Raw genomic sequence first — 15,001 nt, forward strand, 5'->3', positions numbered from 1 at the left:
TTTTCATTTCTTATTTGTCCATCCTTGTATGTCCGTATATCCACCTTAACATCCTCATCTCCACAACTTTCATCTTCTACTCATGTACTCGAGTCATAGTCCCAACATTTAGCTCCATATAACATAACAAGTCTAACCTTCGTTTTGTAAAACTTTCTTTTAGGTCTTAGAGATACTTTACGATCATGAATAACATCTAACACTCTCCTCCATTTCAACCATCCCTCTTATATTCTATGTAAAAGATCTCTCAATCCCTCCCTCCTTTTGCAAAAATAATCCTAAATACTTAAAACTCTCGTCATCTCATATCTTAACAATTGTCTCATTATGTCTAAATTTCATATATTCTAACTACTAAGCCTAAAATCTTTCACTTTTAGTGTACGTTTGGTTCAAGTTATCATGTATAATCTCGGTTATGTGATTACCAGGTAATCACATGACCAAGGTTATGGGGAATAAAACATAACCAAATGTTGTTTGGTTTAATTTATGTAATGCAGCAAAAACTTGTTTGCTTGAAGGTTTTAATGAATAATCTAGTTTAATATTTTACTATATTACCCTCAGTTACAAAACCAGCTATACATAATAATAATAATAATAATATTATTATTATTATTATTACTATTATTATTTAAACTCTACTATATTTGACTGTATTTTCACGTTTTTCTTTTTTTTTATATTTTTTTTTTATTTTTTTTTTTGATTTTTTTTATTTTTTAAAGTTTTTTTACATTTTTTATTTTTTAGGGTTTTTTATTTTTTTATGTTTTTTTAAATTTTTTCTATTTTTTTGTTTTTAACATTTTTAATTATTTTTTAGTTTTTTATGTTTTTCTATTTTTTTTATTTTTTATTTTTTGTCTCATTTTTTCAATTTTTTTATGTTTTTCTATTTTTTATTTTTTATGTTTTTTCTATTTTTTAAATATATTTTTTTTAAGTTTTTTTACAATTTTTTATTTTTTATGGTTTTTTTATTCTTTTCCTTTTTTATTTTTAAATTTTATTTTTTTATTTTTTTCTTTATGTTTTTCTTTTTTGTCACATTTTTCTCTTATTCAAGGGTATTTTGGGTAAAAAATTCATTAATCCCAGAATCAAGAAAAACCTCAGTTTTCTGAGGTTTTCCGATTCCTTGTTGCATGCCGCTTTTAATGACGTGTCGGGCATGGAACATTACTCGGAAATCATCGATTACCTAAACCAAACAGGGTTTTTGTTGATAACTTTGGATGGATAACCAAGGTTATCAAGAATAACCCCCAACCAAATGCACCCTTAGCGTTTTCTGCCAAGATTCGAGTTTAGCATTTACTCATTCACGTATCTCATCTACCAAAACAATATCATATGCAAACAACATGCATTGTGATACCATATCTTGGATGTGTCCAATGAGCTTATAAGGTGGAAGAAAAAATAAATAAATAAATTCAAGCGATTGTGGATGTTTGCAACAAGATTGTAACAAAAGACGTACAACATGTCACTGATAAGAAATGACTATCAAAATAACAATTACTTGTGACTTTGTACAACATCTTCGTTGCTTACAAAACAATTGAAAATAGACCATCTTTCCATGCTATGACAAGCCAAATGATTCAAGCAATGTGACTAAACACCATGGACTCAACTGCAACATCCAAGCATTGTGACAAACAATTCTCCAAAGTGGTCAATTTTTGTGAATTGTTGGGAGAAGATTGTTAACTTCTAAATAGAGTATCAAAATACATTGTGTTATACTATAAGGATATAAAATTTAATGGAGGAATATGAAAATTTGTAAATGTAAGTTGCAATTGTATTGTTAGTGACACAAATAAAACCAAAAGTATGGAATATAGAATCAAAATACAATTTTTTATTATGTAGTAGGGATATGAAATTCTAGGGATGAATATAAAAATTATGTACATATTGTAATATGTAACATGGTTAGAACACATCTCACACCACAAGCATGCCACTGTGTGATGACATCTAAATAGGGGCAGAAAAAATTGACACAACCTATTCATACAACACAATCCTACCCACAATCTTGTGGTCTAGATTTGACCCATTTCTTAGAAACAAGTTGAGTCAAGTCAGATCATAAACAAGTCAATCTATCTATGACCCTTTTATAAATACATTGATATTTGATTATTTATATTAGTAGTAATCTATATAAGTTAAAACAATATTATCAAATAAATATGTTATAAATATATAATATAATATATACATTATAACATATAATCATATGCATTATATTAGGGTTTTATATAATTAAAAATAATTAGTATGGTTTTTCATGTAAAATTTATTTGAGATTAAAAGGTTGTGTGAGTTATAGATTTTGACTATATATACTAAATGAATTGAGTTTGGATTAAATGGATTGCAGTCCAATGAGACACAACCCGTTTATGACTCACCGCATGAATTGCAATAAAATATGAGAACTATGTACATATAGCAACTAAGTTGTAACACTGGTGGTGGCACATGTCATAATCACAAGGATGCTAATGGAAAAGGACCGTAAGAGTAATTTAACATACAACAACAACAACAACAACAACCAAGCCTTTTCCCACTAAGTGGGTAAGAGTAATTTAACATAATGGATACAATTTACCTAAACAACATGAGCATGTAATACAAACTACTGCCTAAAGTCACGGTCACTCAGATTCATCATTCCACCCTCTCATGTCCATATCAGCATGACATAGGAAAAAACAAGTTTGATGAGTGAGACTCATATTCTTTGTAATCAAGCAGAGTATATAATAAAAAATATTACTAACATGCACGTGTTGTGTCATCAAACTGTTCTGAATTTGGACCCTTTCATGACGAACCCCCCCTCGTTTTCACATTTTTTGAAAAAAAAAAAAAATTAACGTGCTGATCCATACCTTTATTGTGTCAAATACATGTAATCAAGTCTAAGAAAATAGAAGTAATTTTATTCTCAAGTTGTAAAAGTTGGATTAGTATTTAGATGTTAGACATCAACCCATGATCACAATAACCAATTGCACTAGAAGAGCCCTAATAACTACGTTATATCCTCAGATTTAGGTCAAGTATGCATCAGAGACAAATGCTTCTTCTATAATCAACAAATATTAAATATACTTGAAATTAAAACGCTTAATGAATATTTGGAAAGTGAAAATTGTATCAATCATCGAATGAATAAATAGACTAGGTATACTAGAATTGATAAAAATAAATAATAATAATAATAATAATAATAAAGTATTTTACTCCCTCTTAAATAAAATAGCATTGTATTTTAGGCCAAAATGGACTTATATTTTCAGACCTGTTTTTATTTTAAATAGGATTATCAATTTACATCATTAACTAAAGCTAATACGGTATCTATGTGAAAGAATATGCATGTATCAGAAAGATTTTTGCAACCTAGTACTAAATGAAAGAGGCATATTAATCCCGAGATCGCAGGTCTTGATGTAGAAGGATTGAGTACCTTCATTGAAGAAAGAACAGAATGATCAGTCCATAGCAAATCATCTAAAGCATGTTCAGAACTCTGAAATAGCTGCTCAGCAACAAAGTCTTCTTGCAAACCATACACAGATGTATCTTCCCTGAAACCAAATATAGTTCTGATGAGAACACAATATTGTGTAACAAGTACAAATGATTGTATTATTTGCTACAAAATCAGGACCCAAAGTAAAGAACCAATGATAAAAGCAACAGCAACCAACATCAAGAAAACAATTATCAATTTCATCACGAACTCATTCCTGAAGCAGTCAAATATGACACAGCACCACAAGTCTGGGAGACAAAAGATATTTAAATTTGTCTATTATAATAGGCATGTACAATTCCACATGTAAGAAAGCCATACACTGTATGTGGCAATGCAGATACAAGAACTTTATCCGTATAGCAAGCACTAAAAGAATTGCTTTTTGCCAGTCCAACTTGCTATACACTATGTGTGCATGTATATATCAAGTGACAAGTAATATGTTATACCACTAAACACTGCATGCCAGTTTGACCATACTAACAATTCAGAATACAAAAACAAATTAAACACTCATTAGACTTTTTAATTTACTTTTATCTAGGGATATACACCATACTGCCTATATCCACATTGAAAACAATGTTTACTGCGGAGCGCCTGAATTCACACAATCCGTCTTCCTGTCTCTGGTTGAATCAGTAACTACTGCTCACATGGGCATTAGGAACTGGCAATTCAAGACCTAGGCTTAAGTGAAATGGTAGGCATGAACATAAAACATTACTTAAAAAAAAAAGGGCAGCCCGGTGCACAAAGCTCCCGCCATGCGGGGTCCCGGGGAAGGATCCATTGTACGCAGCCTTACCCTGCTTTTTGCAAGAGGCTGTTTCCAGAATTCGAACCCGTGACCTTTTGGTCATATGGCAACAACTTTACCGTTGCGCCAAGGCTCCCCTTCAACATAAAACATTACTGTGAAACGAAAAATAGAAACTTTGAAAATTTGCCATATACAAGATTCATTTAATGTACAATAATCACAAGGTCAATAATAGAAGAGAAGAATTATTCTTACGTTTCAAAATCATACTGAGAGAGATCATATAGCATTGACCCATCTCCTTTCAATATCCAGAGCTTACCACCACAAAACTTCAAGTCAATTAGTTTCCCCTGGAAAGAATGCAGAAATTGCCATGGATACAGATAAATTAAATTGTCAATCAGATTAATAAAGCAAGTGGCAAAAAATAAAAAGGCATCTCCAGGACAAAAAAAGTAGCCAATAAGAGAAAGTATCTAGTATAATAAATAAAATCATAGAATACCACAAAACTAACAATAACCAATACATGCAATCCAGCATAAATTCAAAGGTGACATGCTTGAATCAAATGGAAGCAAAGAAAGTAAAACAGTCATAACAAGATTAACAAAAGCTCACATCAACTAAAGAAGAATAGTACTGAAAACCAAAGAATAACAAGATGCCATAATTAAAACTCAAATCCATCTGCAACTAAGGGAGAACTACCATCAGCTACATTCCTTCTCATTATATGATTCATCAGTTGAAGTGCATCAATCATTTACATGGAGACATGCTAGTGATATCGCAGTACTTGATGAGCATTTATAAATTAATCCGCTAAAAACAATTTACAATAGTAAAAAGAGAAACAGAAGATATCAAGAAACAAGTCTTGATAACAAAATTAGCAAACAGCCACATCAGATTAATAATGGATTCATCATTAATCAATATAACTAATTCAAAATACATTATACAAGTTATGAAAAAAATAATGGAAAATAAAATGAATGGGTTCAAGCAAGGTTCAAAATTTTGAACTGTATCAAACTTTTAATTTATGACGGGAACAATACAATATCAGTACCATATCATACCGCATTGATACAACTTTAGTATGTTTTAAATATAAAATATATTAATTAAAAATATGTGTATTGATATGTGATTGTATTAGATTCTTACTATTAGAGCAAAAGGTGATAACGCTCACCCCAAGTGGCCAGTACGAGAGACATTTTGCCCTAGCACAGCTCGTACTTTTTGCCCTAGCACAGCGGCTCTTTGCATGGAGGAGGTCAGGCACACAAGATGCTTACTATTAGTTATATTTGAGATGTTGAATGTTGAATTCAAGTTTTGATATTATCTCGTAAAATGTTTGATACTTATTGAGTAAAAGTTAATTTAGGGTTAACCAAAGTACACCAAATAAACATGATCAAGTACGTTTAAACAAAATTTAATTTGAACTTATTTTGATCAGTTTAAAATTAAACCAAATTTTTATATATATAATAATTTAATTTATTAGTAGTAGCATATTTTATAAGGTTAGAAATCATATCATATTTAATTTTTTTCCTAATAATCTATTTACTCCATCCTAAAGATGTTTTTTTATCCGTTAACCTTGTAGATAGATGATGGGAAAAAAATTAACACATGCAGGGAAAAAACTTATCCATCTTTAAAGAGGTTAAGAATTTTTGTAGATAGATGATGGGAAAAAAATTAACACATGCAGGGAAAAAATTATCCATCTTTAAAGAGGTTAAGAATTTTTTTTTTTCTCACTGTTTATCCTAATAGGTGGATGAAAGAGGGAAAAAATAATGAAGGAGAAAAAAAAAATTAACTAATGCAAGAGGACAAAAATTAAAGGGAAAGAAATTGAAATCAAATTTCTAAAAAATAAATAAAGAAATGGAAATAGGGGAAGAAGAAAGAAAAAAAAAACAGTCATTCACATCCGCAGCCACAACCATACTTGGCCTCCTCAACCTAGGTTGCTACAAGGCTACCACTGCGGCCAAGGTCGCAGCGAGTTCACAACTGCCTTCGCAACGTCGCAGCTCCAAACCTATGTCAATCAGTGGGTAGAAAGGTAAATTTCACCCGTGTTGACCACATAGCTCAGCAGTTTATTCATTAGATTCAAGTAAAATTAAGCAAATTATTTTTTTTCTTATCTTTTAGATTATAAATGGTCTACTTTGTTCAATTTATTTTCCAAATTACAAGTACATTCTGATGAACTCATTTGCAAAGATTCTAGATGCATTTTACAAGAGATCTAGGCCGAAGGAAGCTCAACAAAGGCAAGAAGAAAGAGTTGAGAGGATCAAGAAACTTTGGAAGTTATTGTCGAAGTCCTTGGAACTTGCCAAGCTATCATTGCAATCTTTTGAAGCAAAGCATGGAGGTTTCAGTCGTCCAAGATTCAACTCCTTTCTCGTCCTCATGGGAAAGTATTTATAAATTTAAGGTAGCATAACTTGGCAACATCTCATCTATTGCCAGAGGCTCAATGTCAATTATCCACGTCCTACAATAGCTATTGTATTGCAACTCAACAACTTACAATAGCATTAATGACCCTAGTTTAATGCTTATTGGAAACATTTCTAAATTTATGTCGTATCTTGATATTGGTGGATATTAATGTGATATTTTGTGCTTGTTTCAGTTGTGTCCTTCACCTTATGTTTCTCAAAAACACTCAAAAATCAATACAAAATATGATATTTCCCTCTCTTAATTGAGTATTTTATACTAATCCCATTTTTGTCTCAGTTTTTTGCCATCATCTTAAGGATAGGTTTTAAGAACCACTATACAAGCAAATACTTGGAATTCTTTATCTTTCTACTTTTGTTGTTCGCCTCTATTTCCCACACCAGCTTCCAATTCGACTTTTCAACTTTAATTTCCTAATTATTTCTTTCTCAAGGTGGCACCAAGTCTTCAGCTTGCTTTTCAGCTTTTGCAAACACACAAAACCAATGTTCCTAGCCTTTGTAGTGCTCTATTTCTTTACTCAATCGTTGCTTCGTCTGCTACAAGTTGTAGTTGTAACTCTTATGTTTGGCAAAGGGAGTTTCAGAAACCTTTGTGATTAGCAAGGCTTTGCTTGATGAGGTAGTTGTATTCTATCCCTGATGAGAATCAATTATCCACCCTTGGTGAAGGATATTATTGCTTATTTACCCTTCCTAAGGATTGTCTCATTGGGATCTAGATATTCACTGTGATCAGTTTGGGTCTTAAAATTATATGTCAAGAAAAACTTCCGCTTGAGTACTCTCAAAATGCTTAGGCCCTCTTATGTGGAGGGCATCCACAGGAGCACAAGGGAGAGATTTGATTTAGAGGAGCTCTCCCACATTTACACTAAGGATAACACCGAGGAGAGAAATCCAAATCCCTCACCATGGAGCCTTTTTTTCCAAACTCAGTACTGCAGAGGTTAAAACAGACGCTATTTCCAATTATGTCCTCATCTTTTTTCCTCATTCATGCTACAAAAAACCAACAAACAAAATATGGATCTAGCTCAGAAAGTAGTCGTGCTCCCACACGTGTTGTCAGGATGTAGAGGACACGACCAACAGATTTGGCAGTGACCCTGCCAACAGGGTTGGCGACGACATAGACCAAGGGAAGGATGCAATTGACAAGGCTAGCAAAAATAGGAAGTGAGGAGAAGCAGACCAAGCATCCAAATGACACGACTAGTATGAATTAAGTTTAGGTTTAAAGACTTTTACTTGAAGGTAATGAAACCAAGTTTAAAATTTTAATCCATGTTAGAGCTTCGGTACCATTTTATGACGAGCCAATATGGTGTCAGTATTTTTTTCCATTTTAAATAAACATATTTCCCTTTTCAAAAAATAAATTGAAAACACTGATTAAAAGTTACACAAATAATTAGAATAAGTTTAGTAAAACACATGACATGTCATCTTCCTAATACCAAAACAATGTCATGTACTTGATGAAAGCATCAGTTCTTGTACCATCCATATCAATCCCATAGTTTTTTGATGCCATGCCCATCAGCATGTCTAGATTCACCATCGGGAGTTAGTGTTGAATTGGAACCATTAGAACCGAAATTGGTACCACTAGAATCAAATCTAATGCAGGAACAAAATAAGCATACACATATATCCCAAATTCTAATATGATTCACCATATGACAAGAATGTTGAGAGTTTTATAAATCACAATCAGAATTATTCTCAGCTAACCTCTCCAGCATATCACCATATATCAGTTTATACAATTCTCCAGTTCTGATTCTTGTTCTCCACCACACAACTGCAACAGTCGATGACCATCGTTCCCACCCTCAAACCCCGCCTCTCCTACCTCCAACCAACACTTCCACTTTCAATGTCTTTCTTACCCGATCCACAATCTGCCTTCGATATTTCCTAATCCTTCAATGCTCAAATCCTCCACATCGCTGATCACCATATCTAGTAGTCGCCGCTTGTTGCTCCAACTAGATACCATTTGACCATCTCCCCCTCCTCTTTCACTCCACCCCCCATTGATCAAAGGAATTAGATTTGATTTCTTCTGTCGAGCATCCATGCCAACAGCAACCATGTGTTGGCTGAGACCACACATGTCAACTGAGTCCATTTGTATCAGCCAAGACCACACGTGATAACCAAGGGAATAAGCACGTGGCACGGGTGGCCCTTCTGCCAACATATTTAGTGTGTCGTCCTATATTCTGTGGTGACACTTTAAATAATGATTGAAACATTCAATTACTTCATCACAGATACAAAATACATTACTAAAATCATCTTTCCTCGTTATTCTTGAATGCATATACAATCAGATTGAATTTTAATAAATATCACATATCCTAACTCATTTAATTAGATGTAAATAGTTATATCCAAGATATGAGAATAGGTACAAGTAGAAAAGTAGATGCCCATGATAAGAGATGGGGACATAAACTGAAACACAAAATTAATTCATCAAAGATGCAACATGCATTATCCAAAACATCTTTCCTCATTATTCTCTAATGCATATAAAGATCAAGTTGAGTTTCAACATCGCAGGTGCCAACACCATTTTATCAAATGTGAGTATTCATATTCATGATTTAGGATAGGTATACACAGAATAATAGATCCACATGATGAGTAAGTGATAAAAAACCAATATTAATTATCCTATTTGTACAAAAAAGGATAGTGCAAATTCCAGCAACAAGTTATCCAATGCAACCTTAGTAGAAACTTATATAAAGGGTTGAATCTATTGTTCGAGATAGTATTGGTCATGGTCATTAAATAAACTTTCATTATTACCTCCACCTCTTCCCTTTCATCCATGGTTCATCAGGACGTGTTTTTATACTATTTCCATTGGCATGACAACCTCATTACAACAACCACCCTGCTAGCACCCTACACTGACGCCATAGATCGCATTAGTGAATTTCCTCCTCAAGAAGTTCCCTCATCTCTCTATTTCAGGCAGGAACGAAATTTCAAGTTGAACTAGATTTTCAGTGCTCAAACAACTCAAAATGTATCAAAGGTGTAAGTATCAGCATCAAAGATGTTGGAGGAAGAAGTTAGATGCTACCTAAGTTTCATCTACAAAATCCGGGGAAACCCAAATGCCCTTGCCATAAAAGTCATGTGGCTGTTATTATGCCACAAAGCCCTTGTTGTGAATCCCTCGTGGTGGAATCCCTTGCCATTGAACCTTGCCTGATTTTGAGACGTCAATGCCACTAGATCTCGCGCCAAAGCCTTCTCTACCTCATGAAAGCCTCTTATAAGCCTTTAGAGCGTCATCACGAAGCATCGCTCACATTGCTAGAAGAGTTGCAAAAGTTTCATCAAAGCCTTTGATGCATCTTATTCACATGGAAGCCTCTATCATATCACCAAAACTTGCGTAAGACTTGTGTGCATTGTTGTCGTTGCAGAAGGGTCATCGCTCGTGTTGTTCACCATCCCACGACATCATCGAGGGATTTTGTTATTCTGATGGTATTTTGTGTGCTAACAAAATGTTTCGCTGTGTCAATTCACAAGGAATGATCTTTAATACCTTGGTTTTAGGTATACCATGTGTCTCCTCCGGCAAGGCCAGTCCACTAACATCCATTTTGTCGCATCAATAAATGATCCCCACAATACACCTTGCATTGCAACCACAAAGCAACTAGAGAAGAGTCAATTACAATATTAACACCCTCCAATAACTCAATCTCCAAGTTTGTCACAATGTCACCCCCCCCCCTTTTCCTTCTCAATCCACCATCATTTTCCACACATCTAGTCCTATAACCGCCACTATTGGTCATATCCATCAATGTTCAAACTAATTAAATACCACATCCTCACTGCATAAATCTAGCTAAGCTACCACAAAGGCATCGAGCTCTAATTGGCTTCCATCCACTACTAAAAGCCAAATTCATTGCCTCCTGAATACTCAATCCTCTCTTCCAAAATATGACTGATTTCAATGGAATTTGGCGGGATAGGAAAAATAAATACTTAAATTCAATATAATTCAGCCAGATGAATTAGGTGGAATAGCTATTCCAATTAAAATTAGAGAGAAAACAGTGAACTTTAAAATATGCTTTTCTCGTTAAATTAATTGTAGCTTTTAATCTTTTGTGCTTCATATCTCATTTGCTAGGTGTGATCTCTGAAAATTAAACTTAATAATACAAACATATAAAGGACAAAATTTACATTGGAATGACAAAATAAATACTGTAGATAATCTAAAAGAATGTGTTATGTTATGTAGATTGGATATGCAATAAGTTGAATTTGTATGAGGAAAGAGTCTTCTGCAACCAAAATACTCAACCCATTGTATTATAATGCAGCTATAATATTTGGAAACACCCAAGGGATAATACCAACTACTAAGAGGCCTCCTAATTAACAATTAGCCAATCATAAGCCTTGAAAAGGTTCAGAATATTTTCCTCAATACAATATTGCAAGTAGAAACAAGTTAGAGAAAATCACAAAATATATTAAAACCAATTACGTTGGAGTTGAAGACCCTAGCTCTAATTGTGATTTAAATCCTAATGTATTCTCTCATTGTTAGTTAACATGGTAGATTTCTCATTAATTTGAACTGCAAAATGAAAATAAGTCTACATGTCACCATAGAATAATGAACAACTTATTACACAATGGCATGAATGACCTGAGATGAGAATAAACATATAGATCATATTCATCAAATTGACATCAAATGCAGAAGTGCAAACTATAATAAACTAAATCGACATCAAAAGCAACACCAGCCAACATAATTAGAATTATATTGCATATATACCTCCTCTAAACGAATGCTCTGTATAGATGGTTTGGATGAGACTTGAACATTATCTTCAGCATCAAAACCAAAATGGTAAACAACAATCACCTCAATATCCGATACCTTCGCAATTTTACAGTATGTCAGTAGCAATAAGAATTAAATTTGAAAAGAAACTAATAAGTTGTACTAAGAAGAAAATACAGATGAATGTTATGACATGATAGCAAGATATGCAGATAAGTAACAATAGAATAAACATTGTGCAAACTAACAAGTCGTGCAAGTTATACCTCTCAGCAGAAACTCACGTATCTAGAGTACATAAGAAAAGGTTGTCAAGATAATAACAACAAGGAAGTGATACATATGTTAGTAAGTGGAAATGAACACAGTTACAAAGGAATAACAATTTTAGTAACACAATCAATCATATATGACTGGCACACATTATTGGTATAAATTTTCACATATTTGATCGATAGATGAATGGTTCAGTTGCTCCAAGAATGAATTTGCATTTGTCTATATATGAAATTGAGTCGCATTGGTATAAAATCTTAAAGATGAAAATTAAACAACACAGGAAAATAAAAATATATAGTGGAAAACTTCAACCTTCCAAGACAACAAACAGTAGATCAAGCAATGCAACTAAACCAATTTATGATCATTCCGCGAGAGAAAATCACATGATAGAGATCAATTTTTCAAAAAGATAATTGAATGAATAAAAATTGAATTTTATTATATTCTTATCCACTTAAGAATGAATAATATATTAATTGTCAGAAATAAATTACATAGGTGTACCAATGTGATAATGTTTTTAATATGATTCAAAGTGGAAAAGACTCATAATTTATAAATCATACTTTTCCATCAACCAGCAACAAAATTATGGTATATCTTAACAAAATTATACAGAACTATCACATTATTAAGCCCATCCATGTCCAAATATTGTGAATAGCGTACAAAATAGAAATGGCTACTTTCAGGCCTTCAATAATTCAAAATATTTCAATTATTAAATATTGAGAACTATTAGCATATCTATCAGCATGACAAAATCACTTGTAGAAGCTTCAAATGCTTTTGCAAAATGTAGTCCAGTTTCTAAAAGGAACAGCTTAAGAGATTAACATAGAATCAGGATTTGTTATGAGAGTTCAAAAAGGTTGCAATTTTTTGTGAAGGTAAATTTCTCATTTCTGTGCCACTGAACTTCCTAGCTCATCAAGATTTAGTATTTGAAGCTCACATTGATAGAAACTAATTATGCATGAACTTTATCAGTCACAAATTAAGAAGGATGACTTCACAATGTAAGATTGTTCAAAATCAAGAAAAGTGTTCATGGGCCAAACCAGTGGCACCAACAGAAAACATGCAATTTGAATAAATTGTTGAATAACATACCAAAAATTGCCCATGCAAAACTGCCAAAGAAATAATGTTTGCATCATAATCAACTTCGCTGACCCATAACCTGGTTGGTTTACTTCCTGCTTATTACCAAAAAAGGAACTGTTGAGAAATGATCCTGATTGTAACCTAAAAAGTTGTTAAAAACATATACTACAATGCTTGAGCAATCAAGTTGAACTTGCTACTTAACTAGATGAAAGGCTTAAATAGACTAGTCAAAAATGTGAAATGTCTAGAGTGACCAAAAAGACATATATAAGATGTGAAAGCAAATTTACATTGCATTAACAGTAGTAAACTACATAGGTAAGGAGATAACCCAGCAATGAATTCTCTTAGAAATCAAGGTTTACAATCTCTTTATAATCTACATGGGTAAGGAGCAACACAGAAATAAACTTTCTATAAACAAGGTTTAAAACTTGATTGTTTCAAAGGTTGACAGAAATAAGATGGTTTTGATACCATGCCGGAGTGCCAATAATGGTGCCCGTAGATGAAAGTGGTGGGATGAAAAAGTTGCAGAAGAAGAAAAGCAAAAGACGAGAACACAAGCTGGTAATGTTTAAAGTTCCATTTTATGCTAGAGTTTTAGTATCCTACTGGAATGGAAGGTTTTCGGCGCTGTTTTATGTTGACACTCGAGGTGAGTTGGCATAGCTCAAATGATGTCAAGAAAAATTTAGATGCCAAGAGATTTTAAATGGTTTTACTCTTTTAATATTCTTTCTCATAATTTATTTGCTAATAAAAATAAGACTGCATCAATTATAGAGTCAAATGATCTAAACTTTATCATACTACATTACCAGCTGATGGATTAGCATGAGATGAATTTAGAATACCCACTACTTGAATTCATCTTGTCAGTGCTGATGGATGCCAAGGCATGCTGAGTGGTAGGTACAACATGATACTCATCGGCATATTCAGCACAAGCAACATAGCAACACAAAAAACTGATCATGTCAATATTAAAATGCTATGAATACAAAATTGCAATGCCAATATTGTATAATGGCGAAGATTTATAAAGTGGAATTATTTTTCTTCAACTTTTAAGTACCTAAACATATCAATTACTGATGACAACAAAACGTATTTGGTTACCTTCAAGCTCATGTGAGAATGTGTTGTAACCGGCAAGCTTGGTGTGACTAGCAAGATCCCACATGCGCAAGAAACCATCAGCATGAAGCACAAATGACAGCTTTCTTTCACACACTTCACATATAGCCATATCTTGCACAGCAGCAACAGCCTTTCCTCTACCAATGGAGTAAATTTTCATTAGTAATGACAAACACATGAGAAATACTGTGTTTAACAAACCCAATCATAATAACAACATCAAAAGCTATCCTTCATGTAACCAAGAAAAGAATAAAACAAAACTTTCAAACAAATAACCCATCGCAAAGACAAGAAAAACAAATCAACTGATACAATTAACTATGAGATTCCACTTATTAAATGGCATGTTGTAACTGGAAAAAAAATCATAATTTCACACATTGCACGCACAAGAAAAATAACTTTCATATGGAGAAAAGAAAAATAAAATATGTACCAACTTAAACCAAATGTATGCCTTCCAGCGATAGACAAAGACATATCAATCTTCATAGAACATAGAAATGATTGCCAACCAAATTGTTATAACAGGCAATATCTCATCACATAATAAGTTCCTAGATCATTTTGCACCAATAGATGGATACTCAGATATGAACAGCTGCCTACCAAGTAATAGGATAGCACATAGTTCGGAAAGTAATGCTGTCTACAATTGCAATTGCAGTCATCTCATTCAAATAACAGCATTGACAGACAAACTCTTAGACAACTTGATACCCACTCAAAAATAGAGTTATTAGGAAAACAGCCTGTGTTCTAAA

At 33.0% G+C, this 15,001-nt stretch overlaps 1 protein-coding gene across 1 annotated transcript in view; it reads right to left on the reverse strand.

Annotated features, from left to right (window-relative positions):
• The window catches only part of LOC121976093 (nuclear pore complex protein NUP160-like), a 31,884-nt gene extending 17,507 nt beyond the window's left edge, over window positions 1–14,377 (reverse strand). Inside the window, exons 1-5 of the mRNA XM_042528098.1 lie at window positions 14,214–14,377; window positions 13,095–13,180; window positions 11,691–11,795; window positions 4,596–4,693; window positions 3,506–3,626 (exon numbers count right to left, since the gene is read on the reverse strand). Coding sequence (XP_042384032.1) covers window positions 3,506–3,626; window positions 4,596–4,693; window positions 11,691–11,795; window positions 13,095–13,180; window positions 14,214–14,343 — 540 coding nt within the window. The 5' untranslated portion in view covers window positions 14,344–14,377. The remainder of the gene's footprint in view (window positions 1–3,505; window positions 3,627–4,595; window positions 4,694–11,690; window positions 11,796–13,094; window positions 13,181–14,213) is intronic.
• Between the last annotated feature and the right edge of the window lie 624 nt (window positions 14,378–15,001).

This window comes from Zingiber officinale, chromosome 4B, assembly GCF_018446385.1.
Source record: "Zingiber officinale cultivar Zhangliang chromosome 4B, Zo_v1.1, whole genome shotgun sequence".
NCBI classification, from domain to species: Eukaryota; Viridiplantae; Streptophyta; class Magnoliopsida; order Zingiberales; family Zingiberaceae; genus Zingiber; species Zingiber officinale.